This window comes from Quercus lobata, chromosome 11, assembly GCF_001633185.2.
Source record: "Quercus lobata isolate SW786 chromosome 11, ValleyOak3.0 Primary Assembly, whole genome shotgun sequence".
NCBI classification, from domain to species: Eukaryota; Viridiplantae; Streptophyta; class Magnoliopsida; order Fagales; family Fagaceae; genus Quercus; species Quercus lobata.
The window spans coordinates 7,230,689-7,256,957 of record NC_044914.1 but is presented as its reverse complement, the minus strand read 5'-3'; the positions used below and the strand labels follow the sequence as shown (position 1 = coordinate 7,256,957).

General features: G+C 32.0%; 1 protein-coding gene and 1 long non-coding RNA gene across 5 annotated transcripts; one reads left to right on the top strand and one right to left on the bottom strand.

The window, feature by feature from the left end:
• Positions 1–8,553: 8,553 nt before the first annotated feature.
• Positions 8,554–12,285, bottom strand: LOC115968527 (cytochrome P450 CYP749A22-like). Its single transcript, XM_031087939.1, has 5 exons — positions 11,715–12,285; positions 11,388–11,611; positions 10,220–10,452; positions 9,756–10,137; positions 8,554–9,281 (listed from the first exon to the last, which is right to left on the bottom strand). The coding sequence occupies exons 1-5, from the start codon at positions 12,010–12,012 to the stop codon at positions 8,853–8,855; spliced, it is 1,566 nt and encodes a 521-aa protein (XP_030943799.1). The 5' UTR covers positions 12,013–12,285; the 3' UTR covers positions 8,554–8,852.
• A 5,524-nt stretch (positions 12,286–17,809) lies between these two features.
• On the top strand, positions 17,810–23,955 carry LOC115968526. 4 transcript variants are annotated; one of them, XR_004086753.1, is made up of 6 exons: positions 17,810–18,076; positions 18,235–18,383; positions 19,656–19,774; positions 19,946–20,682; positions 22,448–22,516; positions 23,597–23,955. It is a non-coding gene; the product is annotated as an uncharacterized LOC115968526 (long non-coding RNA). The 4 variants fall into 4 exon arrangements; XR_004086754.1 differs by lacking the exons at positions 22,448–22,516; positions 23,597–23,955 and adding an exon at positions 21,459–22,155; XR_004086751.1 differs by lacking the exon at positions 22,448–22,516 and having other exon boundaries at positions 17,811–18,076.
• Positions 23,956–26,269: the final 2,314 nt, after the last annotated feature.

Here is a 26,269-nt window from a genome sequence, read left to right as displayed (position 1 = left end):
GTATGTGTTGGGGATAGAACAGGAAGACTCCAATTGAGTAGTTATTAATACAATATATAAGAACAAAACTTGACCCAAAAGGTTAAACAATTAAATAACTTTTGATCCAATTATGTTATTTATATTAACCGCTCATTTCTATTCAATGTGAGATTTCATTATTTAACTAATCACACTACTCACACGGGAATATTACAACAATATTGAACAAGAATAAATAAAAAATGAATTAGGGCTGCTATAAGTTAATTCAATAGATCTCAGACATAAACATTTAGGCACAATAAGGAAAACATGACAACTGTGTATTAGCCCTTCAGCAATGATCACAACCATGTAACACACAATAATAATAATTGCAACCAGAATCACAATATCTGCCTCCACATTATAATACTCCAATCTCCATAACACCAATTCATAATCTGGATCATGGCCCACGTATTTCCTCCATGGATTGGGTCACCTTATTTTGAGGGTATGGGAGTGGAATTGTCTAATTAAAATAAGCTTAGCTCTACCTCTCTGTCACCATTCTTTGTCTAATTTTTATTATACACATCATGCTTTATGGTTTTTATTTTATTTTTTTATTTTATTTAAATTATTGATTGAGAGTTTCAGTGTCAATGTGGTTTTTGGGAAGAGTTGACAAGGTGCTATACTTATGGGTTTGCTCTGGTTTTCAAGGCAGGAAAGTAATGAAATTTTGGGAGGGATAGAGATGAGCTTGCAGGTGGAAGTTTTTAGATTCAATAATGAATCCTATTCCATCCAATTATTTTATTTCATTTAAATCAGATAGAAACTTTGCTTGACCCTCGTTCTAGAAAGTATGTAGGATTAGACTATTGAACATCTTTAACACCGGTTACACCTAACTCTTAGCTTATGTATTGTGGGGACTGTTCGATCAATAGGCCCATAAAGTTCAGAATTGATTCAGGATTGTTGGACCCGTGGCCCATCTGAGGATGTATATCCGTCCGAGGAAGCCAAGTCGGGTCATAAGGTCGTTACTGAAGGGGATGGTAGTCAACATCACAGGGGCAGGGTTCCGTATCCATTCGAGGACACCATACTCCTCGGCAGTGTGCGTCCGAGGACGATCAGGACGTGGTCTTATTGCAACCAGACCTCAGAATTAGGTCACCATAAAAGATAGAATAACCGACCAAGGATGAAAGAAATAAGGCAAACAAATATCTATCACTACAGCTGCCTCCGCATTAATGACCTCTCAACCAACTCTCTAGCCACATTAATGTGGAGGTGATACCTGAACAGTAAGGAGGCAGCCTTACAGCTGCCCGTAGGAAGTTCCAGGAGGTGCTAGATGGGACAGAAAGAAATCTTCTGGACCCAACCTACACGTGTGCAGTGAGGATAGAACACAAAGGAGGGTATATAAACTAAAAGAAGAGCATGAAGAAAGGGGATCGAAACGGAAAAAGAAAAAGGGAGAAAAACACAGACAAAAAGGAAGAGAGAAAAAGTAGAGAAAAGAAATTGTATTGAGCATTAGAGAAAACGATCGTTGTACCAACTTTAGACCTTTAATATACGTGAGAGTGAATCTTTTTAAGAGAGACCATAGTTAACCTAGTTCTTTGCACCCACGCTCTACAAATCATATTGTCTGGACCTTTTTACGTGCGAACCCAACACTGTTAAGGTTCGTTGCAAATTGCGTCCTTACATGTATAAATACTTCTTCATACATGTTCCCAAAGAGAGACTAAGGTTGTGTTTGGCATTGGTTGAAAAAGCTAGGTTTTTTTTTTTTAATACTATTTAGCTTATTTTTGCTACTATTCATAGGTCTCATTGCACTTTTTGGTACTATTTATGTGTCTCACTGTACTATTTCAACTAGCTTTTGGTTTTATCTATAGTACTTTCAACAAATATATATATATATATATATTTTTAAATTTCAACTAAATAAGCTGTTCCCAAAACGGACACTAAATATTTGTAAAAAACATCTCAAACCACATAAAATTTATGTATAATTTTTATATACAAACAAACTACTAGCACCTCAAGTTCTTCACGTATAATTTATTCTCCTCAATAAAAATTTATTTATAAAAAAAATAAAATTTGAGGAAAATTATTATTTGATTATTAGCTTTCATTTACAAATACAATTTTGACTTTGAATAAAATAAATAAGTTAACACAGTTTTCTTAAGTTCAATATTTTTATCCACTCTACTTTCCATTTAAAATAGTAAAAATCTCATTCTTAAAAAAAAAAAAAAAAAAGTTAAAAATCTCACACGTTAAATCTCACTTATTAAAGGGGAGTTTGGGTCCACACATAAGGGAGAGTTATTAGTTTAATGATTAAATTCATCTTCCTAACAATTTAAACTTTTTGAGAATTGGTAATTTACCAAGCCCAACAAGACTCCACCTCCACATCCACCACAACACCAACACCAACACCAACACCACACTCTTCAATAGCCACAATAATGTCCAATGAATGGGCCTAGATTGTCACTCCCAAATGGAAAACTCTAGTGACACACCCAAACTCATACCTAGATCCATGACAAGCTTAAATGTCAATTTGTGATTAGTGCACCAAATCCACTTTTTCACCAAGTACCATTGGTGGCCTTTTGTGTAAGTGTTGTAATACAATCATATGTTGACACCTAAGCATGTTATAAATTTTTATGTAAACTTGAGTGTGTTTGTAGGCGGACTGCTCCCAAATCATAAATCCAAACCCAAACACACTAGTCTGTGCCATCCATATACAAAAATTTTGAGTGCAAATTAATGAGATAGGTGCAATTGCAAATTTAGCTATACTATGTTCCATATACATATTTGTCACATAGTGATGAATTTTTGTTTCATCTTGCCCAGAATGGCTGAATTTTTTTTATTCTAATTAGTAAGTTGGTATGTTCTATTCCAGTACGTTCTAAATTTCGGTCCATTATGATCATATGACCCACTTCAGTCAATTCCACTCAATTTCACCTGATATGGTGATTTCAACCGATATGCAAACGAATCATAATTTTTTCCTTAAACCTTATTTATTTATTTATTACTTTACTTACATATGATATTTTATTATTATTTTCCATTAACAATGTGTTTTTCTTGTTTAATTTATTCACTATAACTAGTTTTATTTATTCATTAAGAATATTTTTTTTCATTTACTCAGATATGACATTTAATTTTTGTAATGATGATATTAAGAACGTACATTACTTTATTTTGAATTAATAAATTGATATGGTATAATATTATATAATGTGGACTTTAGGTATATATGTAACTTTAACAATAACCTCAAATGTAACTTTAACAATAACCTCAAAACATAATGCTGAAATAGGCTGATGCCAAAATGTTGGATACCAATTGACAAACTGTAATGGTATCCAAAATAGGATTCAAAACATTGATTTGTCATATACCACCATGTGACAATGATATAACAATGTACCCCATGCAGCATGCGCTCAAAAATCATGCGGGTACAATGCACACGTCTCTTCGTGATTCAAGTTCCTTGAATTATTTTCACATGCTCTCATCCTCGATACAATGAATAAGTCTTGGAAAATGCACGTAGAAGTTTTGCATTAATTACAAAATGACTTTCTAAGTTCCTAGACTGCTCTATATATATAAAGCCTTCTGTTATTGTATGTTTTAAAGAGCAGAGAATTAGATTAACAAAAGCAGGAACATTTGGGACATAAAGGGTCGCATCCCGAGCACACAGAACCGTGAAAAAAAACTAGCATATGTAATGTCAGACTCAGAAAATAAAGCGGCTACAATAGCCAAGTGTGCTGTTGCAGTGCTTGGTGTAGCAATTACCATATGTGGTCTCCTATCTGGTTCATCAGGATCTAAAACCAACAGGAAGACAATGAAAGCACCGGCTAGAAATCATCGCATATTCAGAGATGATTTTGAGAGAGACCCGGCAGCCTACTTTCGCAACCTGCGCAAGTAGTAGTAATATAACTTTTTCAGTTTTCTATATGTAATAAAGTTATCAATAATGCTGAGTGTCATTGTTGTTTCCTTTGGCTTGTTAAGGCATTGCTTTGCTTTAAATAGCCCTGGGGCTTATTGAATAAATATTTTGGAACTTACCATCTTTGAATGGAGTATTAAATTTCATTGTTATCTTCTCTGGCTATTTTTGCCTCTCTCTTTTACTTTTTATTTTTATTTTGTTGATAGTAAATTTATGGATAAAACTTAGGTACAGTACCTTAAGTGCTGTTTTTTAGGTTCCTCTCTTAAGATTTAGTCATGTGACTACTTAATTAAAAAATACACTATCATCCCATGAGAAAAAATACACATGACAGAATTTTAAAAAGAGAACTAAAGGAACAACATCTAAGTATTGTAATCTAAATCTTGCCCTAAATTTATAGTGTTGATTAATGCCTGCTTGCTAAACTGAAATCCAAGTTTGGCTTCAGCATCCATGAAAATAAAATGATTCCCCATGGTGGAATCTGATGGCCCATACCCTAATATGGATATGTAAACATATACTGACAACTTTAAATCATTGAATTGAAAGGAGAGGAAAAGAATACAGTATCCATTTGATTGGCTTTGCACGTCCATGACCATGAGTATAATATTGTCTTATTATCTTTTCCGGTGTTCTTTGGCAATGAAATTGTATATGGTGACACTGATTCAGATGCTGTGTTGCCGACAAAAGAAAGTTTCATCGTAATTAACATTTAAGACTTTCAACATTGAAGATAGCACTATTTTAAGATAAAATAGTTATTAACATCCGATTTGAACTATTTAGGTCCTTACTCCTTACTGCTTAGATGGGGCCGAACAATACTTCAAATAAACAAGAAAATGATTTTGAAGTCCTTATCAATAGACCGTTACACATTTTGTATTTTCTCTTTTTAATCAAAATTTCAAAAACCCACTTTTACAATTAAACGTACCATGCATACTGACAACTAATTAGTCGGTTGACACTTGAAACTTGAGAAACCTATAGTAGTATATATTGCTTCTTCTACAGCATTGCAAAAGTCTCAATCTCAACGATGGTATTGCTGGATCCTTAATTTACTTCATAACGTCATATTTAAGTTTAATTTATCCAAGTAAGGGTACACAAAAGATTCATATTTCTAATGGCTTCCCATAATTCTCTTCTCTTTTGAATGTCTTCACGAGCTGCCCCTTTAGCTTCACGTTTTACTTGTTAATTTCTGCAACTTTCTCTTCACCTGTCCACGATTTGGATCATAATCTCTACCCTTAATAAAGTTGCAAAACAACATGACAAAAAATGCTCAGCTCCAACCAATTATTCTAAGTGTGCGTTTGGATACCGCTTATTTTGCTGAAAACTGAAAACTTATTGTTAAAACTGTAGCAAAATATTTTTTATTACTCAAATTTATTGTTCACCCGCAATTTGCACTTGGCTGGTCCATGAACAGTGCCATGGACCAGCCAAAAAACACAACTTAGGAAAATGCAAACATAATAAGCCTTACACAAACGCATCCTAAGTGTGAGTTTGGATGTTACTGAAATGATTTTCTTACTGCATTTGGCGTTTTTCTGTGGGTCTTGTGCACTGTTCACGAGACCCACAATATGAAATTCAACAAATTTTAAGTTAAAACGGAGTCCTATGATACTATTCATACATTTAAAAATTATTTCATTACAGTATTTTCAGTTTTTAATTTTTAATTTTTAACAATAAATGATATTCAAAAAGAACCTAAATAACATTGGGAAATGCTAACGAGTACCCTTGGAGCACTGATTAATAATCCATTTAAAGAAAGTTTTTATGGGAAATGAAAAAAAAAGTAATTAATATTTTGATAGCATTTTTCATTTTCCATAAAAATAGTATCAAAACTTTTCTAAAATTGATTATTAATGAGGGCACTCATTAACATGACCTAATAACATTATCCCCACAACAATGTTTTAACACGTGGTTAAGAAGTTAGGAAAAGTAAATTACTTCTCCTCGAATTTCGGATTCAGCATTTTGACAGTCTTTGGCTTTTGCTTGTGCAGCACGAGGTAAATTTTCCTTTCGTGCACGTATATTTAATTTTTAATTTTTTTTGGCTCCGCTACTGCCCAAGAAAGAAACTTATTTCAAGATTCAATCATTTCTGCCACTGCTGCAGGTTCCACTTTAGAGGAAAGTAGGGTGGAAAACAGTGTTTTCCACTGTTTGGCAAAAGAAGAAAAATAGGAAGGAAGGAAAACCCAGGAGAAAATTTTCTCTCCCGGGCCCACAAATTTCATCATCCCAAATTAGGAGGAAAAACCTAGAGAGTTTTACCATAATACCCCGTTCTGGAATTAAGTAAAAAAAGAAAAAAGAAAAAGAGAGAGAGAGAGAGCGCTGGAGAAAAAAAAGCAGAGAATGAGAGCGCTGGAGTCAAGTAAAAAAAAAAAAAAAAAGCAAACAGAGAGAGAGCGCTAGAGAAAAAAAAACAGAGAATGAGAGCTGCACCTGGAACGTTCTTGAAGAAAAAGAAAAGAATGAAGGGGGATAGAGATAAGGACAACGTGTTTGGAGGAGAAAAAGAAAAGAAAAATGTATGGATGAAATGAAGGCTGAGAAAGGAGAAATAACATAATGAATAGAAAATCCTAATTAAGAAATGTTATCACAATATTTTCACAATAAATTTTAAGTAACAGATTGTTATTAATTAATATTGGTGAGTAAAAAAATAATTTCAGTGGTGAGTTTAAATTAAAACTAGTAACAACTTTCTATATAAATTTTGTTGTGAAAGTATTCCGAAAAATGTTGTGGACATAACACTTCTCATTAAAAAATATAATTGTTGGTAAATTTTATATTATTTAATGAGTACAAATAAATCTATTTCTTAATTATTATGTAATAAGGGTATAATAGTTAATTTATATAAACTACATTTTCTATCATCTCACTTTTCTTTTCAACAAAATAAAAGAATTTTTCACCCTTTCACTTTTCCATCCCTCCAACCAAACACATACGAGGAAAAACTAAATATTTTCTATCCTCTCACTTTTCCATCCTCCTACTAATTTTTCATCCTCCCACTTTTCTACTCCTTCAACCAAACAGACCCTTAGCTTATAATTTTTATCTACAATTTTTTCAACAAAATATTTAATATATAAATTGTTCTCAAATGAACACTTAAGGGTCATTTAGGAATCACTTATTTTGATAAAACTGAAAACTTTTTGCTTAAAGTATATAAAAAAAAAAGAAGAAGCTAAAAGCTGATTTTTGGAATAATGAGACCCACCTTAGGAGCAAAAATAAGCAAAAAAGTAAAATAAACAAAATTTTTCTCAAATCCCAAACACAACCTTAATCTAATTTTTTTTAAAGATCAAGAAAGGGTCATAGTGAATTGGAATTAACCACACATAAGACAATGGTGCATATATTTCATGTAATATTTTAAGGTAGTTGAAGTCACCTGTTAGGAATCTCAATTGCATTGTATCATTTATACATACCTCAATTGCATTGTATCATTTACACATGTACTGTGACTATTGTAGTAGGTAGTTTAGTTACCATTGGATTAATTGGTTGATTAGGAGTTACTTAGAGGCAAGTGGTTACTTAGCTAACTAATGACTAATGTTTTGTTAGTTGTTAAGCAAGGACTACCTATAGGTTTAAAGGGATAAGAATTGAATGTATAATTCATTGATGAAGAATATTGTTAGACAATCTTTTTTTTTTCTCTCTCTCCCTCTCCCTCTCTCTCTCTGTATGGAGGCCTAGGTCCCCTTGAAGTGACCTACACAATTCTCTCTTCCCCAATTCCATAATCAGATTCTTAACATTTGGTATTAAAGCTAACCACCAATCCGATTAATTGGGGCATGGCTCATTGAGTATAGAATCAAAAGAGTTGTGGCTTTGTGGTCGGATCCCAAAAGGAGCAACCTAGAGGCTATATTAAAATTACAGATAGGTGAGTGGAGCCACAAAAAGAAAAAGGACTACCATCGAGTCAGTGTCAATAGAGTGAGTATTCGTGGACGTCAGCTACAGAGCATGGTAGTATGTTATGATCTTAGTGTCTCACATTTATTAAGTGTAAGCTTAATCATGTGTCTATAAGCTCTTAGGCATCCTCCCTTTACATGCCGATTTTTAAGGGTGAGTTCTACCCATGGGTTCCTAACATCACCCCTAACTTCAATGTTCCTACTAATTTTATTAATTCAATCTTCATTTGCTTTTCTTTAAATGTAATATTTGTTGCAAACAAACCGTGACAGTTTTACACATATCCTATTTTTGAACTAAAACCGTGATTTCATTTATTTTTCTTTTTTCTTCCAAGCTATCAAATCCTAAAGCTAACTACCAACTGAAAGAAAAAGGCTACAAATCCAAAGATGTTCCGTGCACTACGTGTGGTATGTAAAAAACTTGACCTTAACCTATACTGATAATTAAGGGATAAACACTATAAAATAAATTAGGATCAACTAAGAAATTCTTGACCTCAACAGATTTCTTTGATGATTTTATTCAAATAAACTACTGCTCCTTTTATACAAGATAACCCCTGCATTTTAGGAACAACATATCCTAAAAAAACTCAAAGACTAGCTCCACTAGCCGTTACAACCCAAACACTTGATTAACAAATTCCCTTATCCTACTAAATGCAAATACAAATGCAATAAATCCGAATATTATGCAACAACTTATTCGGATACTAAAATTAATTAAACATCCAAATATTTTGCAGCAAGCATAACATTAAGATAGTGCACATTTTATTGCCAATTCTAGCCAGTCTTCACAATGAGTGTAGCAGCACTTGAATTCCATGTTGTGGGCGAAGGGTGAAATTCTGAATTGGTGAGTGGACATAGGTTGGGGATAGGGTGACGGCAAAGCGCTGTAGAATCATTGAAAGAGCAATCTTTGCTTCATTGGTGGCAAAGTTCATGCCCACGCAAATCCGAGGTCCCATTCCAAATGGAAAAAAAGCAGCTATGTTGTTGTTAGTAGCCTTGGCAACACCTTCTGAGAATCTCTCTGGTTTGAAAAGATGCACGTCCTCTCCCCATATTTGAGGGTCATGATGAATTGCAAGAGGTGCAATGTACACCAATAGATTAGCAGGAAGAATGAGCTTCCCCAGTCTAGATTCCCTTTCAACTTTTCTCATTATTGAAAGTGCAGGAGTATATAACCTCAAACTCTCATTGATGATCATGCTCATCTGCATATGAAAGAATATCGGAAAAATTAGAATTTAAGATTTGCAGTGTTAAAAATCTTATTAGTGTCTCCCTGTCTCTCTTGAAAGTTTTCTCTCCTATCATTGCCCACACTTAGTAAAAACACCATCTAGATTTCTATATTTTTCTACAAGCTGTTCTGAGCTAAAAAAATCACCACCATTGATTTTTTTGAAGTTTGGATAAGAAAAAATTTACTAAAAATAAAAGTGGAATTTAGAAGCTTTGAAATTGCTGGCTTTACCGACTTGAAGCAAGAATTAAAAGGGGGAGATGGTGCCTATGTGTGTGAAGCAAGTGTATGAGTGATAATAGTGTGAGTGTATAGGTGTCCAGAGACTGAGGTCTGTGTGCAAGTGTTTCATTGAGTGAGTGAGTGATCTATATTTTAAGTGTGTTCAGGGTGTTAAAGTGATATAGAACAAGTAATTGATATGATTTTCAGAAGTTCTTACAGTCTTGAGTTTTGGGATGCCATCAGGATTTGGATTTTGTTGGCCAAAAATTTCGAGCACTTCCTTTCTTGCTTTCTCTTGCCAATCAGGGTGGATTGCTAGGAGAAATAAAGTCCATGCAAGCAAAGTAGTAGTGGTTTCTTGTCCAGCAATGTAAAATGTCTTACACTCATCCACCATATCTTGTACTGAAATCTTTCGGCTAGGATTGGCATCATGATGAGCCTTTAAAAGTATTTCAAGAAAATCTTCCTCAGTACTGCTGCCAACCTCTCTAGTTGTTACCTTCATTTCTCTTTTCTTAATCATCTCAAATATAGACTGGCGTATACCTTCTTCAAGCTCCTCCGATTCAATTTCATCATTTGTTTTATAAATTTTACTGTAAAAATAGACAAATGCTTAATGTTTAACTAAAAGGACTTTATCTGATGCTAGGAAACCCAAGTTTACAAGGACTCTACCTGATGCCGGGAAACCTGTGTAAATAACCATTGTCGGCTGTTATCGAGGCCAGTTTCCTCAACATCTGAAAAATGTTTTTCCCTTCTACGTAACTACTCCCAAAAGCAGTCTTGGAAATTACTTCTGATGTAAATACTCTAAATTCTTCGAATATCTCGATCTCTTTGCCTTCTTGATGTTTCCACCGTTCTAGCATATCCTCCACACTTCTGATCACTGTTGGAATCATATTCTGCATTCAAAAGTGAACCTCTTCTTACAATTCAAACTAAGTTATTAATAATTTAATAAGCTAGTTTGTTATTGAGTTTAGTTACATTTGAAAATAATACCTATTTATAGGAACAAGAGAATGTTCAAAACTGTACAAATTACCATGAAATTAAACTTCTGAGCCATACTATAAAACTTTGGGAAAGAGTGATTGAACATCGGTTAAGACATGAAACAACAATATCAGAGAATCAATTTGGTTTCATGCTAAGACGATCTACCATGGAAGCTATAGACATCTAATGGAAAAATATAAAGAGGCTTGTAGAGATCTTCATATGGTTTTCATTGAGTTTATAAGCTTAACCATATGGTTATAAACTCTTGGACATCTTCCTTTTGTAAGCTGATTTTTAAGGTGAGCTCTACCCATGGTTTCTTAACATTTGGTATCAGAGTCAATCACCACGTTGAGTAATCGGATGTAGGTCATTGAGTATGTGATCAAATGAGTTGTGGTTTTGTGGAAGGGTCTCGAAGGGGGTGATCTAAATGCTAGATTAAAATGGCTTACTAGTGGAGTCGGAAAAAAAAAAAAAATACCATCATCGGGTCAATGTCAATAGAGTAGGTCGTTGTGGACATCAGCTGCGGAGCGTAGTGGTATGTTATGATCCTAGTATCCCACATGGATTAAATGTAAGTTTAACCATGTGTTTTATAAGCTCTAAGACACCCCCTTTTAAGTTGGTTTTCAATGGTGAGTTTTACCCATGTGTTCATAACATTTTTATAATGGGTTTTGGTGAAATTTTAAATTTGGATAACTGCTTTTTATTTTTTGGATAATTACTTGGTAATGTGTTAAGTTAAACCTCTATGTCTCTATTTACTACGGTTATTTATTTTAATTTTTCCTAGATGTCTAATGAGAGAGAGAGAGAGAGAGATTACTTTCAGGCTCTCGGCATGGAAGGCATGAGTGGCCAATTTCTTCATCTTTGTCCATTTTTCACCTTCAGATACTGAAAGCCCATCTCCAAAGAGCCTCTTCATAAAGCCCTTAGCCTCTTCCTTCGGATAAGCACTGCCTCTATTATTCAGTACCTCTTTGATAAGCTGTGGTTCTGTAATGACCAGTTGAGGTTGAGTGCCATGCCATTGAAGATAAATCTTCCCTGCACCGAAGAGAGAGAGAGAGGGGTGGGGGAATGTAAGAAAAAGAAAAATGATCAAGTTTAGTAAAATATACATAGTTGGAGGTTTTTTTTCTTTGGTTACCATATTTGTTGACCCATGAGTGAATATGAGGCTGAACTTTGGACATCATGTCATGTGATAAACCCATAGGCCTGTTCTTGGCTTCGCTTTTCATGTTCAATATATCATTGTCGTTTCCATGGAGGAATCTGTAAGAAGGACCTGTGATTCCCTGTAAACGCATTTGATGTTGTATGCGAATAGGGTTCCACCATAGTTTGTGAACAAACCGGAGTAGAGCCGAGACAAAGTAGAGACAGAGAGAGCTTGAAAGAAAGATTGCGAAGATTCCAATAGTACCCATTTTTTCTATTTCCATGGAACTATTTGGAACTTCACTACAGAAATCAGTATATGATTTTCCTCGATGTATGTTTCAAAGCCGGTGTGATGGAATTTATGGTGGTAGAGAAATGAGAGTATTATAGTTGCAGACGAGATTGAAGTTGTGCTACCAAACACACTGGAGTGAATGTTAGTTGTAACATGGAGATGTTTCTGTCACATTACATGGTAATTACTGGTAAAAAGAGGGGTACTTCTGAACTTTTGTTGTGTGAGTCTCAGCTCCATTTCTCTGTGCTCCCATTTTTTGTTTTTTTGCTGTGTTATCTGTGTTCTCGAAGTATCCAAAGGAGGTCATGAATTTAGGAATTTGGCTCTTAAAAAAAAAAAAAAAACTATTTTATTGAGTAGGCATTTTTCATTTTTCACCTTAGGAATATTCAAAACTAAGAGACAATACAATTAGAATCTAAATTTAAGTTCATATTTGTGTGACTTGCCCCATCTATTTTTTTTTAAAAATATTTGTGTCAAGTAAATTATTGAATACAAAAATCAAAGAGTTAAAAAGCAATTAGATTCTAAGTTGAAGTTCAATTTTGTATCACATATCCTATTTAACTTTTTAATTTTGTGGCAAGTGAATTATTTGATACAAAAATTAAAGAGTTCAAATTTAATTAGATTCTAATATATATATATATATATATATATATATATGTATGTATGTATGTATGTATGTATTAAAAATCTATGACTTAAAAAATGTGTAAGTTGTAACTCTTACATTAGGTATAATTTGAACTTGTATATGTATATAATTATGATTTTTTTTTTAATTGTACTTGTGTATATACACATGCTATACACTAGTTTTCTTGTAAATTTAGATAAGTTTATTTGTAATGAGAAAGTTTCAATGTATTTTTTTTTTTTTTTTTTTGAGAAACAAACACACACAGACACAAGGGAGAGGGAAAGGGCACTGTATTTGTTTTCAGTGTTAATTGTAATTTTTGGTGTAATCAAGGATGAAATCAAGATCCATTGAGTGAAACAAAGTAACTTAAATATTTTTAGAAAGAAAGGGGATTGAAATCTATGCAATTGCATTGTGTAATTAATCCATTCCCTCCCACAACATGTATTTACTATTTTTACTTTTTTTTTTTCATTTTTTTTATTCAATAGTTGGGATCTGAAGTTTTTATTTATTTATTTATTTTTAAATTCTCAGTCATTCATATCCATTACATCGACTGCAAAGAAAAGACTGGTTGAGTAAGACCTCTCTGACTTTGACTCTATAGATCTTCTCTTCTCTCTCATTCCATTCTCAATGCACAACATGTACAACAAATGACACAACTAGGGGCGGAGCTATGTAACAGGATGGGGGAGCTAGGGGCCCTCGAAAAATTTTGAATTTAAAAAAAAAATATAATTATTTTAATGTTTTAAAAATTTAGTTTACAAAAATAAGAGTTGCCCCTCAAATATTTAAATTAGTCTAATGATGCTTTTAAAAAAAAAAAATTGGTCTAAGAGTTATAGAGATATGACTTTATTTTTCACAATTCTATTTGTAAGGACCTGATTTAGACTACTAGCCCAACGTGTATATGGACTTAAGCCCAAAGCAGTCCAAAACAATAAATTTGTAGAGAAAGATAACAGAAGTTTGTTAAGGAATAACGCTCTCGGACTGGTTTGAGGACATTGATTCTTAAATATTTACTCTTAAAGTTTTATTACAGATTTGTTTATAGTTTTTTCTTCCCCTTTTTCATGAAGGTTCTTTCACGTTATATAGCCTTTCCCGGACCATCTTGATTCTACACTTGTGGATCATCTGAACCCTTACTTGAGTACCTACCTCATCAGACATTCTCTTTGACTTTCTGTGAGTTGCGTTTGCCAAGATAACACTATTTAGAGGTCTTCTCCACATAAATACGACCAGAAAAGTAGCTGCAGTGCATTTAATGCAGTGGTAACAGCTTTCCCTTAGATATTTTGAGTTTCCTTCCTTCTTGCACGTTTATGAGACACGTTCCTATTGCTAAAGCTTTTTGGAGGATTACCTTAGTTGTTGGAGTGCATGCTTGAGCTGCATTCATAATATCCGAGGAAGAGTTCCTCCTTGGATCACATTCCGTTTGTTTCTCACTTATAAGACTTTCACTGAAGGCTTCTGATAACTACTTGCTTCTCCTCGGATAATTCAGCGTCCCCAGACAAAAGCCCAAGGCCGAAGGCCCAACATGTCATTTTGGGCCTTTATCCCTACACTATTTTTTGTTGTAAAATGTGCTCTTATACTTGTTAAATATTTGATAAAGTTTGGCACCAAACATGTTTGAATTTATTTTTTTCAACCTTTTATGTAGCGATTAACAAGTTATTGATTCATTAAAAAAAAAATCTTGTTACTAAAACTACACATAGAATGTGTCTTTAGTTGCCATATAATGGGTTAGAGCAAGACAGTTTCAAATATGTTCAAAGCTTAACTTCTTCCTCCAAGTTTTGGATCATTCATGTTTTTGAAAATTTTATTAGTTCAATTGAAATATTTTTTACTTCCTTTAGAATAAAATTTGATAATTTGTATTGAAAATGAAACTTTTTAAGAATTTTACTATGAAAACGGTAAAAATAAATTTTATTTTATGAAAGATCGCCATCAAACATAATTTTGATTGAAAATATTAAACATTTGTTTTGGGTATGTGTATATATGTGTGTATATAATAAAATAGCGTGTGTGCATGTATATATATATATATATATGTTTGTGTATGTGTGGAGGGTTATCTTGATAAATATATTAGTGTCGTCGCAACTTAATCCTCCAAATAAAAAATCCTAAGTCTGCTCCTGGACACAACTAAAAGTCTTCACCTTTTTCCTTCTCTCTCTCTATCTGATGGGAGCCCGATCTCTTCTCTTATCTTCTCTCTTTCTCTGTTTCAATTGGAAAATAGTAACCTCTCCATCGAGGTAAGCTTAGAGTTATCAGGTAAATTTTGACGTTTCGGACCTTCGGTATTTTCTAGGAGTTTTGACCTTTTGTAGTTGCTTCTTTGTGTAGATGGATTATTTTGACTATTATTATTTTTTTTCATGTGGGTTCTAGAAAGTTTTTATTTTTATTTTTTTAATGCTATGTTTGGTGGTGATGTTGTATGCGATTAGAGCCAAGACAAAGTAGAGACACAGAGAGAGCTTGAAAGAAAGTACGTTGTTCGTGGTATTACTGATGAGACTGTAGTAGTAGAACGTGTTACCAAACTCACCGACGTCTAAATGTTAGCTGGAACAATTAGGAGGCTCAAGGCTCAACTCGATTATTACTCGGAAAGGACATGTTGGTCGATATATGTTGGTTGAAACAGTGAGAGAGAAGGAAAGATACTGGAGATGTTTCACGTGATTACTGGATCGAGTAATTAACTTATTAATAGACTTCTAGAATAGTTTGTGTGGGTCGACTCAGCTCCATTTGTCCTTGTTTCTAACCTTTGAAATTTTCCATAAACAGAGGCAAAAAAAATACTAGATTATTGCTCCTAAGATTGAGACGACCACAGATTTGTCCATATTGGAGAAACGATTCATATCTGTGAGGTCCTGGACAGTGATATATGTCTGAGATTGAGAAGATCTGGAACTCCTCCATCTCTGAGTTTCGAGGGGAAGAGTGAGGAGCTTTGATTGTCAAAGAAGTTGACATTAATTGCTCTACAAGGTCAAGCTTTAATTATTGTAACTTCTTAACGTGTGGAATGATTGCCAACCTATTTCTAAGAAATTAAACTATTCCACTCGACTATTTATTTAAGTATATGGTTTTGGCATTTTGCTGACAATTCTAAGGAACTATTCAAATTCGTGTCTTCCACAAAATTAATTGACACTATTATTAGGAAAGTTCCTCTAACACTGCATGGTCATTGTCATTCTGTTAGGGGGGAAAAAAAAGAATTTTGCAAGTGTTTAGGTGGTTATCTTTGACCCAAAATTAAAGTGGGATTTACATCTCCTTTGAGGCAATTTTGAGTACTGACGTGTTCTCTTCTATGAGGAAATTAATATCATTTGATCACTTACCCAAAACTATTGATGAGTAAACAATAAGAAATTGACTCCTACTAGATATAGGCCTGTGCATGCCTTGCACGGATTTTTTTTTTTCATTTTTTTTTTTTAAATAATATGAAGTAAATGATATTTTTGTTAAAAATTCTTCATCTTATGTAGTGCTTAATAATTATAATTTTTAAATATTATGAAGTAAATGATATTTTTTACAAATTAAATTTCCCATTGTGGATCAATATCAACCCATAATACAAATTAATTGTAACCATAACACAAATTAATTGTAACATGTGTTTTGCTTAGTATCTTAAACCATAGAATTGGGGGACATGTTCTTACATATATAATAATAATATTGTTATTATTATTAAATGCTATGGGACATAATTTTTGTTACAACTCTAAATTTATCGATTGTAAGTACATGAGAAGATATAGTTAGCTCATCTGAAAGTGATGACCCATCACTTATTGTCAACTATTTCGTCAAGTTGTAGCAAATGTTAAGAGCATTAGCATTAGTGGTGCAAAAAATTTTAGCTTTTGGCACCACAAAAAATTACTTTATCTATTTTACCACCTTACTTTACAAAACACCTAACATCAATAGTTTTATTTTAGTATTCAACACATTCAAATAATATAAACAACACACTAAATAATATATCCACTACAATAAATAATAACCACAACCACACCCAAAAGGAAATAATCATTATAATAATAAGAGGACAAATAAAATATATTTTTTAAGTATAACATTTAAGCTACGGTGCATAGCCAAAGATGGTTGTGCGTTGCAGCTCAAGAGCCAAAAATTATACCTTTAGCTCCACTAATGCAGCCTTATTTTTCTAATATTGGTTGCTAAATTTGGCAATATGGCAATTTGAGTCATTCGACACCACCAATACTAATGCTCTTAGTGGTAGAAAATCTTTAGTTATATTTCACAATAGTTTTAATGTTTAAACTGTAAAGATATTGAGATAAATTGTTTGATTATATACATTATACTGTTTTTTTTTTTTTTTTAAGAATATATATGTAGATTAAAATTTAATAGTTATGTTTTCAAAGTATTAATAATAATTTATGAGAAAATTTTAGTACCATGAAAGATCACTAAAAAATTTAATTTAAAATTAATTATTTATGATTTGGAACTATGAAAGAATGTAGGGTACAACTTTATATAGTTAGGGGCTAGAAAAGAAAGCTTTATTATAATTAGCTTGGCCCTTCCTAGCAAATATTCTTGAATCCGCCACTGCTCATAAATAAAGCTAAAATCTTCCTAAATCTAAATACTCAAAGTAGTCATATCATAGAAAGAGATTAAATATAGGAGTGATATTGAGTATGCACCTTCCATTTTGTGGCTTTCAACAGGTATTTTAGGGTTGGCTTAGTAAATGATATATATATATATATATATATATATTTAAGTCAAAGCTTAGAGAAAATACAATTAGAGTCCAATTTTGTGTCATATGTTCTATCTAATTTTTTTTAATTTCTGTGTCAAGTGAATTATCTATATATAAAATAATAGGTGAAGCAGAGAGAAACTCAAATTGCAATTTCAAATTAGAACTCTAATTTTGTGCCACGTGTCTAGATTGCAATTCCAAATTAGAACTCTAATTGTGTGACATGTGTCTAGATTCATGTGAGGACCACACCAATTTCAATATGAAATTAGAGTCTAATTTTCCTCCACCTGTCTAAAATTTAAGTGAAAGAAAGATTACTACACGGTGAAAGGAGAAAGAGGGATCAAGAAAAAAGAGAGACAGAGAAATAGGGAGGCAGAGATAGAGAGACATCACCGTAAGGGCGCCTTCCGTTTCTCATATTCGGATACTTTCTTTTCGCTTCCTTTTCAATTTTCTTAACACCGATGCTTGCGATCCAGAGATAGAGAAGGAGGAAAAAATAAACCTTGCGATACAGAGATGAGAAGGAGACAGACATTGAGAGAACTACCACCGGTAATTTTTTCTTCTTTTCATTCTTTCTTAGATCTGGGTATGGGTATGAAATATGAATTAGTTTTGAGAAATTTGGTTGGATTGATTTTTATTTAGGTATTTGGGTAACATTAGGTTTTGATTTGATTTTTTGAAATTTGGGGTTATATATGATTTAGGTTTGGAGAGGGCAAAAACAGAGAAATAAGAGAGAAGGGGAGAGTTCTCCGTTCCCTCTTTAGACTTAAAGCACCGCTGCAAGCACATAGGGAAAGAAAAATCTATGGGCTATATATTTGTCACCATCAGATCGTAGGAACTGGCTCCGGTACGTTTTCCTTCATTTTTTTTAAGATTTGGGAATGAAACATTACTTTTTATTGAGTTTTTTTTGTTGGATAGGTTTAGATTTGATTTTGGTTTTGATTCTTTTTTGTTTCGGGCTCTTGGATTCTCTATGAAAATGTTTGTTTTCTCAATTTTTCGATTTTTTTTCCCTTTTTTGGATTACAAAAATCACTAAGCCTTTCCCTGTTTTCTAATATCTGTGTTCATAGTTTATTTTTGTTTTTTTTTCTGGGGTTTTGATCTGGAAAACCGGTTTTGTTGTTGATTCATCACCAACAGCAAAACTTTTATCCCTACTGAAAAATATGTGGATTTAGTAGAAGGTAGGCATGGTTTTTTTTTTTTTCCTATTCAATTACCGTTTCAAATTGTATAAAACTATTCCCTTTTTTGATTTGGGAAATTATGATTCATTCATTCATTCTGTTCTTTCTTTGCTAAATTTATTTGTATTAAGTAACTATCATTTTGTATGTGAATGTTCTACTTTATGAAATGGGCAGTACTTTTATGATTTCTTCTTTTCATTTTGCTTTGTTACAGTGTGAAACTTGGAAAACATTTGTTTGTTTATATGTGAATTTGATTTGGTATTTGATGTTTACTATTAATTAAAGCCATTTTTTTTAATTTTGTTTATGAATTCATGGTGTTCAATGGGAAGCCAAGTCCAAAGAAGAAGAAGAAATTGTCAATTCTTCCCCTTTATCGTATCTCTTATTTGGTGTTTTTGCTTTTCTATTGATTTCAATATTTGTTTTATATTGAAATATTAAGTGCTTTTTCTTTTCTCTCTTTTACTATGGATTGCCTGCATTGCCATTAATTTTGTTACTGACAATAATTCCAATTTTTGTATCTTTTTGGTTTCATATGTTTGAAGAAATGTCGATGAGAAGGGTTAACAAGAAAATTGATAATCATGTCAGTTGAATAATCCCAATTTTTTTGTTGGTAAACCTCATTGATAAATGGGTTTTCAGAACAGATAAAAATTGTTCATGTGTGTTTCATTAGATTTATTGCAAAAATGAAAGTAGTGACATGTAATCTGTCTTTATTGTTGTTGGGCATGGAAAACACAGATTGACTATGCTTCAACCTCTCTCTCTATTAAGGATTTTCCATTATCTATTTTTGTTTTTTTCAAATCAGTTTTTTCCTTGGTTTCTCAATTCCCATCAAACTATTCGAAGAAAGGCTTGAACTCAAATTTTGGTCAATTGTTTCTTAATTCTGATTTTATTTTAAGGTGAGTGGAAGAAAAGGCAAGTAGATGTAGAAGCTGTCCAGGGAGCCAAACGTAAGATAAAGCTTAAGAGAAAAAGCAGCACGACAAGCATTAGGCCATTGTGACTGAACAAATATGAGGTAATGTTTAGTACTGTGTAGTGCCATGTTATTGAGATATCTGCGACTGCATGAGAATTGTATTTTCTCATGTAATCTTGATGTTATGAGTCTGATGTTGCGTTTTAGATCCTCTTTATGATCATCAATGACTGATTAAACAACTCATAAAATTTTACCTACTAAATGCAGGTTATAAGAGTTGGGATAGTAGCTTGATGCTAGATTAGCAAGTGAGGGAGACAGAGGAGAGTGAAGGAGAGAGAGAGAGAATAAGAAAGATAAGAAAATGCTTTAGATTACTACACCAACACTGCCCAATATATATATTTCTAAAATCCATGTGTTTTGAGTAGTTGATAGGCTAAATCTAGAAAATTTAGAGTATGTTTTATGGAATTTCTCATAGAAGCTTTATTGTTTTCTAAAATAAATTTGTTATCTGGTGTTTATTTCCCTATTTGATGCAGAAAGCTAAATATTATAAACAATTATTCTTTTTTCCTTCTATAATGGTTTTAATCAGATAAGAATGATCTTATTTTGTAGTTAATATTTTCAATTGTAGATTAGGAGCTGCATTCTAAAGAATTATGTTCTTCCATCCTTTATAAAGACAAACCATGTCATCATTTATGACATTAGTAATAAAAACAATCAATTGATATTGAAATTAATTCAAATTTTTATAAATACTGCCTTACCTTATGACAATAGTAAGCTAGAAGTTTAGTTTTTATTTTATTTGTAAATTCTTACAATCATGGACCAACAAAATTAGTGATTTGCTATTTGCTCCAAAGTTAACATCGATAGTATTATTGATGTGTAGGTGTAGAAAAAAGTTTTAAACACCCCAAAGTGGATATGGTAGGCAAGATTACCATCATGCAATTGCTGCTGAAAAGCTGTCAAACTTAAATCCTTTTGTAAGTTTTTGCTTCCTTTTAATTTCCTTCTTCTATTTGATTTGTAAAAAAAAGTTGGGATTGTCAAATGATCATCGTCCCATTTTTGTTATATCTGTGGCCTTTCGTAATTTCCTGTCACTGAATTATTTAAAAAACAAAGTTTTGAATGTGTTTATATCTATAATTATTTATAGCTATGAATTTATTTCCTTATGCTCAACCTTTAACATTCTGATGTAGAGAGTTATTATAGTTCTTTATTTGTATGGATCATATTGTTTGAGTTTTGTATTTTGGTTTATTATCATTTAATGCTTTCGTAATTTTCTACTATGGTTTGTGCCTATGAAAAACTTTTTGAATAATTTGGTGGGTTATTCCTATGAAAAGCATGATAACTAGGAATTTTGAACTACTTATTGCTTATCTAGAAAACACAATTAGATATATACAGATAAGGAAGCATTTCTTAGAAAAGAAAATTAGAGTTTAAATGAGAACCCATATACAAAAAAATTGCTACTACCAATAAAGTTTTTTTTTTTTTTCTAATGGGTTGCAGGGCTAAGAAAGCTATGAGTTATGACACAAACATGAGTTATGAAAACAAGTTTGAGTGATTGCTTACATGTGAAGAGTATTAAAATAAAACAATGCTTGAGTGGGTTACCTAAGAGATCTCAGAATTTAGTAAGAAGAAGAGTACTAATTTTGAAAAAAATTGAGCATATGAGAAAAAATGATGTGGTGTTTGGCTTAGTTATTGTGGCTGTGATTTACTTATTTGTTCACAGTCAGGATTGTCCAATATATTTTTGAAGAAAGAAAGTATAGAAAAGACAAAGACTGGTTGAATGTCAGAGGATTCAAGCGAGGTTTGACATGCATTGTAAAACAGCTGGTGATGATTAGCTCTTTTTTAGTAGGATTTCTAGATGTTTCTTGCATTTATAAAGCTTGCCAAAGTGGTGAAGGAAAATTTTTAATTATTAAAGTAGGAAGTAGTTTTTGTTATAAATGGGTGTTAATTTTGAATGGAGTTTCAATGTAAAGAAGACATGTTTGTAGTTGGGTATGACGATAATGATGATGGTGGTGGCAACAATGTTCCCTCATTGAGTAGTTTTTTCATTTTGTTATCGCAATTTTTTACCGAAAGCATTGTTTTTTACCCTAAAAAAAATCTGATTGTGGTTTTTTTTTTTCCTAGCTAGCCTGGATTCTTTATCTTAATACTTACTTACATATCATTCATGTTGGGCTAGCTGTGTTTGGTTTTTGAAATACTGGAGTAATGTAATGTAATGTAATATTGGATTGGTTTTGATTAAGGTATTTGGGTTAGAATTCATTTTGTTTTGGGTTATTAACCAAATCCAAGTTAGTTTAGGTTGTAATGAAGCTGTAAGTGGTGTGTCAGTATAGACTTTTTTAATATTAAATAATCACATAAGAACTATTAATTATTGTTATTAAAATTCTATCAAATATCTCCTCATTATCAATAATTTAACTTGCTTCGTTCATTGAACCAAAATTTTTTTTTTCGAAAATTTTGCTTATTAGTTATTGATGCAGTTCATAAAAATACTATAATTCAATCATTTATAAATTTGATTGTGAGAGTTATCTATGTATTTAATTTGAAATTCATACTAGGTGTTATTTTTCACATGTTGCTCCTCTTTATAATTTGGTTTCCTATGTTCTTTCTATTTCGTTGTTTACAACTTCTTTGAGGGCTTCTTTTTTTAATTATTTTTCCTAGGGTTGTGATGTAAAGGTCTAAGAGTTCACAAATCACAGTGATTGAGGCATGTAATTGCGTTACAATGAATATCATAATTTAATGGTAAGTTTAGGGATTTTCCCCTTTTCTATTGATTTTTTTAAAATATATATATATATATATATATATTGATATATATTCGAACATGTAATAGAATGCAAACTTGGCTAAGAAGCAGGAAATTAGGAACAATGGGCATTTTGTTCTTTGAAACTTATTTCTCTGCATCTTGCCATCCTATATCTATGGTAAGCTTTTTTGTAGCAGACATTATTCTTTTGATGGACAATTTCTACTTAAGCATAATTTGGTTTTAATGCTCATTTGAGAAATTTGAAATTTGTAAATTCTATTAAATAGTTTACTTGCTGCAAGTATTTTGATCTCTGCTAATTTCTATGTTTTGTGTCATACTATGTGCTTTATATTTTGTTTCTAGAAGGACACCATTGTAACATATGATATATATTTTTTAAATTCTATAAAAGATAGTTGGAGTTGATTTTAATTGGAGTGATATTGTATTTTATACATAGCATTCCTGCAAGTAGGACAAATGAGGGATTGTACAACATGCCCTTGCACTAATATATATTTTACTGTGAAGGACACTTTGATGAACATTTTCTTTCATTTTTTTTTTCCTCTTTTTTATATAGGTTTGGGAAGAGTTTTAGACTTCATTTTCTTCTCTTTTTTTTCCAGCTAAAAGTACTTGCCTCTTTGTAGTAAAAAAATTTCAGCTGAGGTTTTGGACTTTCTTTCATCAAAAGCCAGTGAGTTAGGCAGCTTAGTTTTGGTGCAAATGTGAGTTGGGTGTTTTATCATTTGATGAGTTGCCTTGAATGTGTTTGATTATTGTTGTCAATCAGAATTACATTAGAGTTTTGAATGAGATTTACACTACTTTGACTCAAAAGAATAAAAAATTAAGCCCTCTCTCAAAAGTCTTTTTAAAGAATAGAGAATGCCAAGAAGAAATCTGCACTTGACCACAAATTAGGATTTAATATTGGATTATTTCAATGAATTATGTAGACTGCTTAATCTATCCTTTGGAATTGTTTTCCCCAGTTTCAGGCTTCTTTTTTTTCTTCTTTCTTAGGTAAACAATATTGAACTTCTTCTTTTCTTCATTTGCAGCTTCATCCTGATGCCAAACTCAGGATTTAATGTCGAAATCAAAGTTTGAGAGGGAATTTGCAGCTTGAAAGTAGATGGATTTATTGCATTTTGTACGTTAATAGCAATTTCCCATTTTGATTTGCAAGGACATTCTCACAAATTTAGAGACTTCTATGTCCCTCTTGGCAGATATGTTCTGAGACTTACAAGACTTACAATGAATATAAAGCATAATATTAAATTTGTATCAGCAAAAATGGTGTCCTCACACACTTTATATATAAAAGAAACTGAGGAAATATGAATTTTTTATAGTTATATTTTTTCAGTTTCTTTCATTCCTATTGTAACAAAGAGACAGAACTAAGTTAAACATGTAAAAGGTTAAATTTTATTTGAATATTCATGTTTTATCAATAATTGTGTTGTGTCTATTGCTATGAAACAAATTGCAGAGCTTGGAAAGGGTGCTCATTTCATCTTTGATTACTATGTTTTTAGTTATTTTAATTTTTCGACCAAGTCAATATAGTGTATATAATTGTATTGTGGCTGTTTGGATCAGTTATATATTTGCTTGAATGCATCAAAATTTTCCTTATAATGTCTATTGAATTTTGCGTAAGAATTTGTATCATGACTATAATGTAGTGATGTCAAATAGGCTATTAATTGTTTTCTTCTCATCATCTATTGAGTATTTTTTTTTTTTTTTGGAGAAAATCTTTTGAGTAGTTGAATGCATGCTCAGTTGCTTAATGGAACACTATGGAGTTTTACCCAAGAAATATGATAAGTTAAAACACTTTGTTTTCTGAAATAGTATGACATGGTTCAGATATATAGATCTAACAATTTAAGTTTTCCTTTCCATTTCTTCTCCTCTCTTCCCTTTTTTTCTTTTAAAGAAACATAATGATATCAAATTCTTATAACTTTATTTTATATATATATATATATATATATATATACTTCTAAGTTTTGTTAATGAAATTTTCTGGTTAATAATATAAATTTAGACTTAACTGAGCCTTTTAAATATGAATAAACTCATGATTAATAATATATTCATTCCTGTGCGGTAGCACGGGTTACATACTAGTTGGGTGTAAAAATCAAAGAGTCCAAATCCAATTAGATTTTAAATTGGAGTTTAATTTTGCTACACTTATCCCATCTAATTTTTAAATTTTGTAGCAAGTGAATTATTTGGTACAAAAATAGAAGAGATCAAATCTAATTAGATTCTAAATTATATAAATATAAATATATATATATATAATGAGAAACCATTACACATTTTAAAAATCTATGACTTAAAAAAAGTGTAAACTGTAACTCTTACACCAGGTATAATTTAAACTTATATATGTGTATAATTGTGATTGTCTTTAATTGTACCTGTGCATATGCACGAGTAATTTACAAGTTTTCTTGTAAATTTAGAGAAGTCTATTTGTAATAAGAAATTTTCAATGTATTTGTTTTTAATGTTAACAGTAATCATTTGGTGTAATCAAGGATGAAATCAAGATCCATTGAGCGAAATTAAGTAATTTAAATATTTGTCCGACAAAAAATTTATCAAATAAGTTGTAGACAATCAAATCTTCGTTTGTACACCATATAAGAAAGAAAAACAACCATAATATCCTGGAGAAAATGGGCAAATGCCCATTTCAAAAAAAAAAAAAATAGCATTTTGCCCTCTTTTTCAAACTAATTAGGAAAATGCTCCTCTTTTGAAACTCGATTTTCTCAAAATCGATTTATTAAAAAAAAAAAATTCTGGAGCCCTATAGTGACGTTTTAAGGACCTATAGTGGTGTTTTGTAATCCGATCTCCATGAAGTCGAGTTACGTGCAATTTTTTTTTTTTTTTTTACCTATAACTTGACTTTATGGAGATCGGATTACAAAACGCCATTACACCATTATAAGTCCTTAAAACGTCACTATAGGCTCATTAAAAATGTCACTATAGGGCTTAACTCGATTTTGAGAAAATCGAGTTTCAAAAGAGGGGCATTTTCCTAATTAATTTGGGAAAAAGAGCAAAATGCTGGATTGTTTTTTTAAAAGGGACAAAAGCCAATTTTTTCCCTAATATCCTAGACAAAAAGACGGCCACAAATCTCATTGAGAAAACTTTAGGAAAGCCAAATAGTTTTTCATCCTCTCCAATTGTCATATACTTGAGAGGGGTTTACCACTGCAAATACAAGATGACCACTTGTTTTGTTGTGAAACCATAGAGACTGTTGCAAAATCTTCAAGTGGCCTTCAAGCAAAGAGAGATTGGTTTGGCGGTCGGTGATTAACTTGTGGCATTGAATCCAAACAGGAACATTAACTACAAGACTTTCTAAGCTCACAGAGTGCTCTATATATAAGCCTTTTGTTATTTTATCTTTTAAAGAGCAGAGAATTAGATTAACACAATGACATTGAGCCGTTTCTTAATTTAATTGCTGACAAGAAAAGCTTCATCGTAATATATATATTTGAAGATTTGGAAGTTAGAATACTATTTTTATCGGGAGAGTAGTAGGACCTTTGATGATGTTGAACATCATAATCATATAATCAAGAAAATGACTTTGAGAGGTATAAGAGTGTGGAAGGTAAAAGTATCTTTTCCTTCTTCGTTTTTTTTTTTACTAGACTTTCTACTTTCTAGTACTTCTAGGC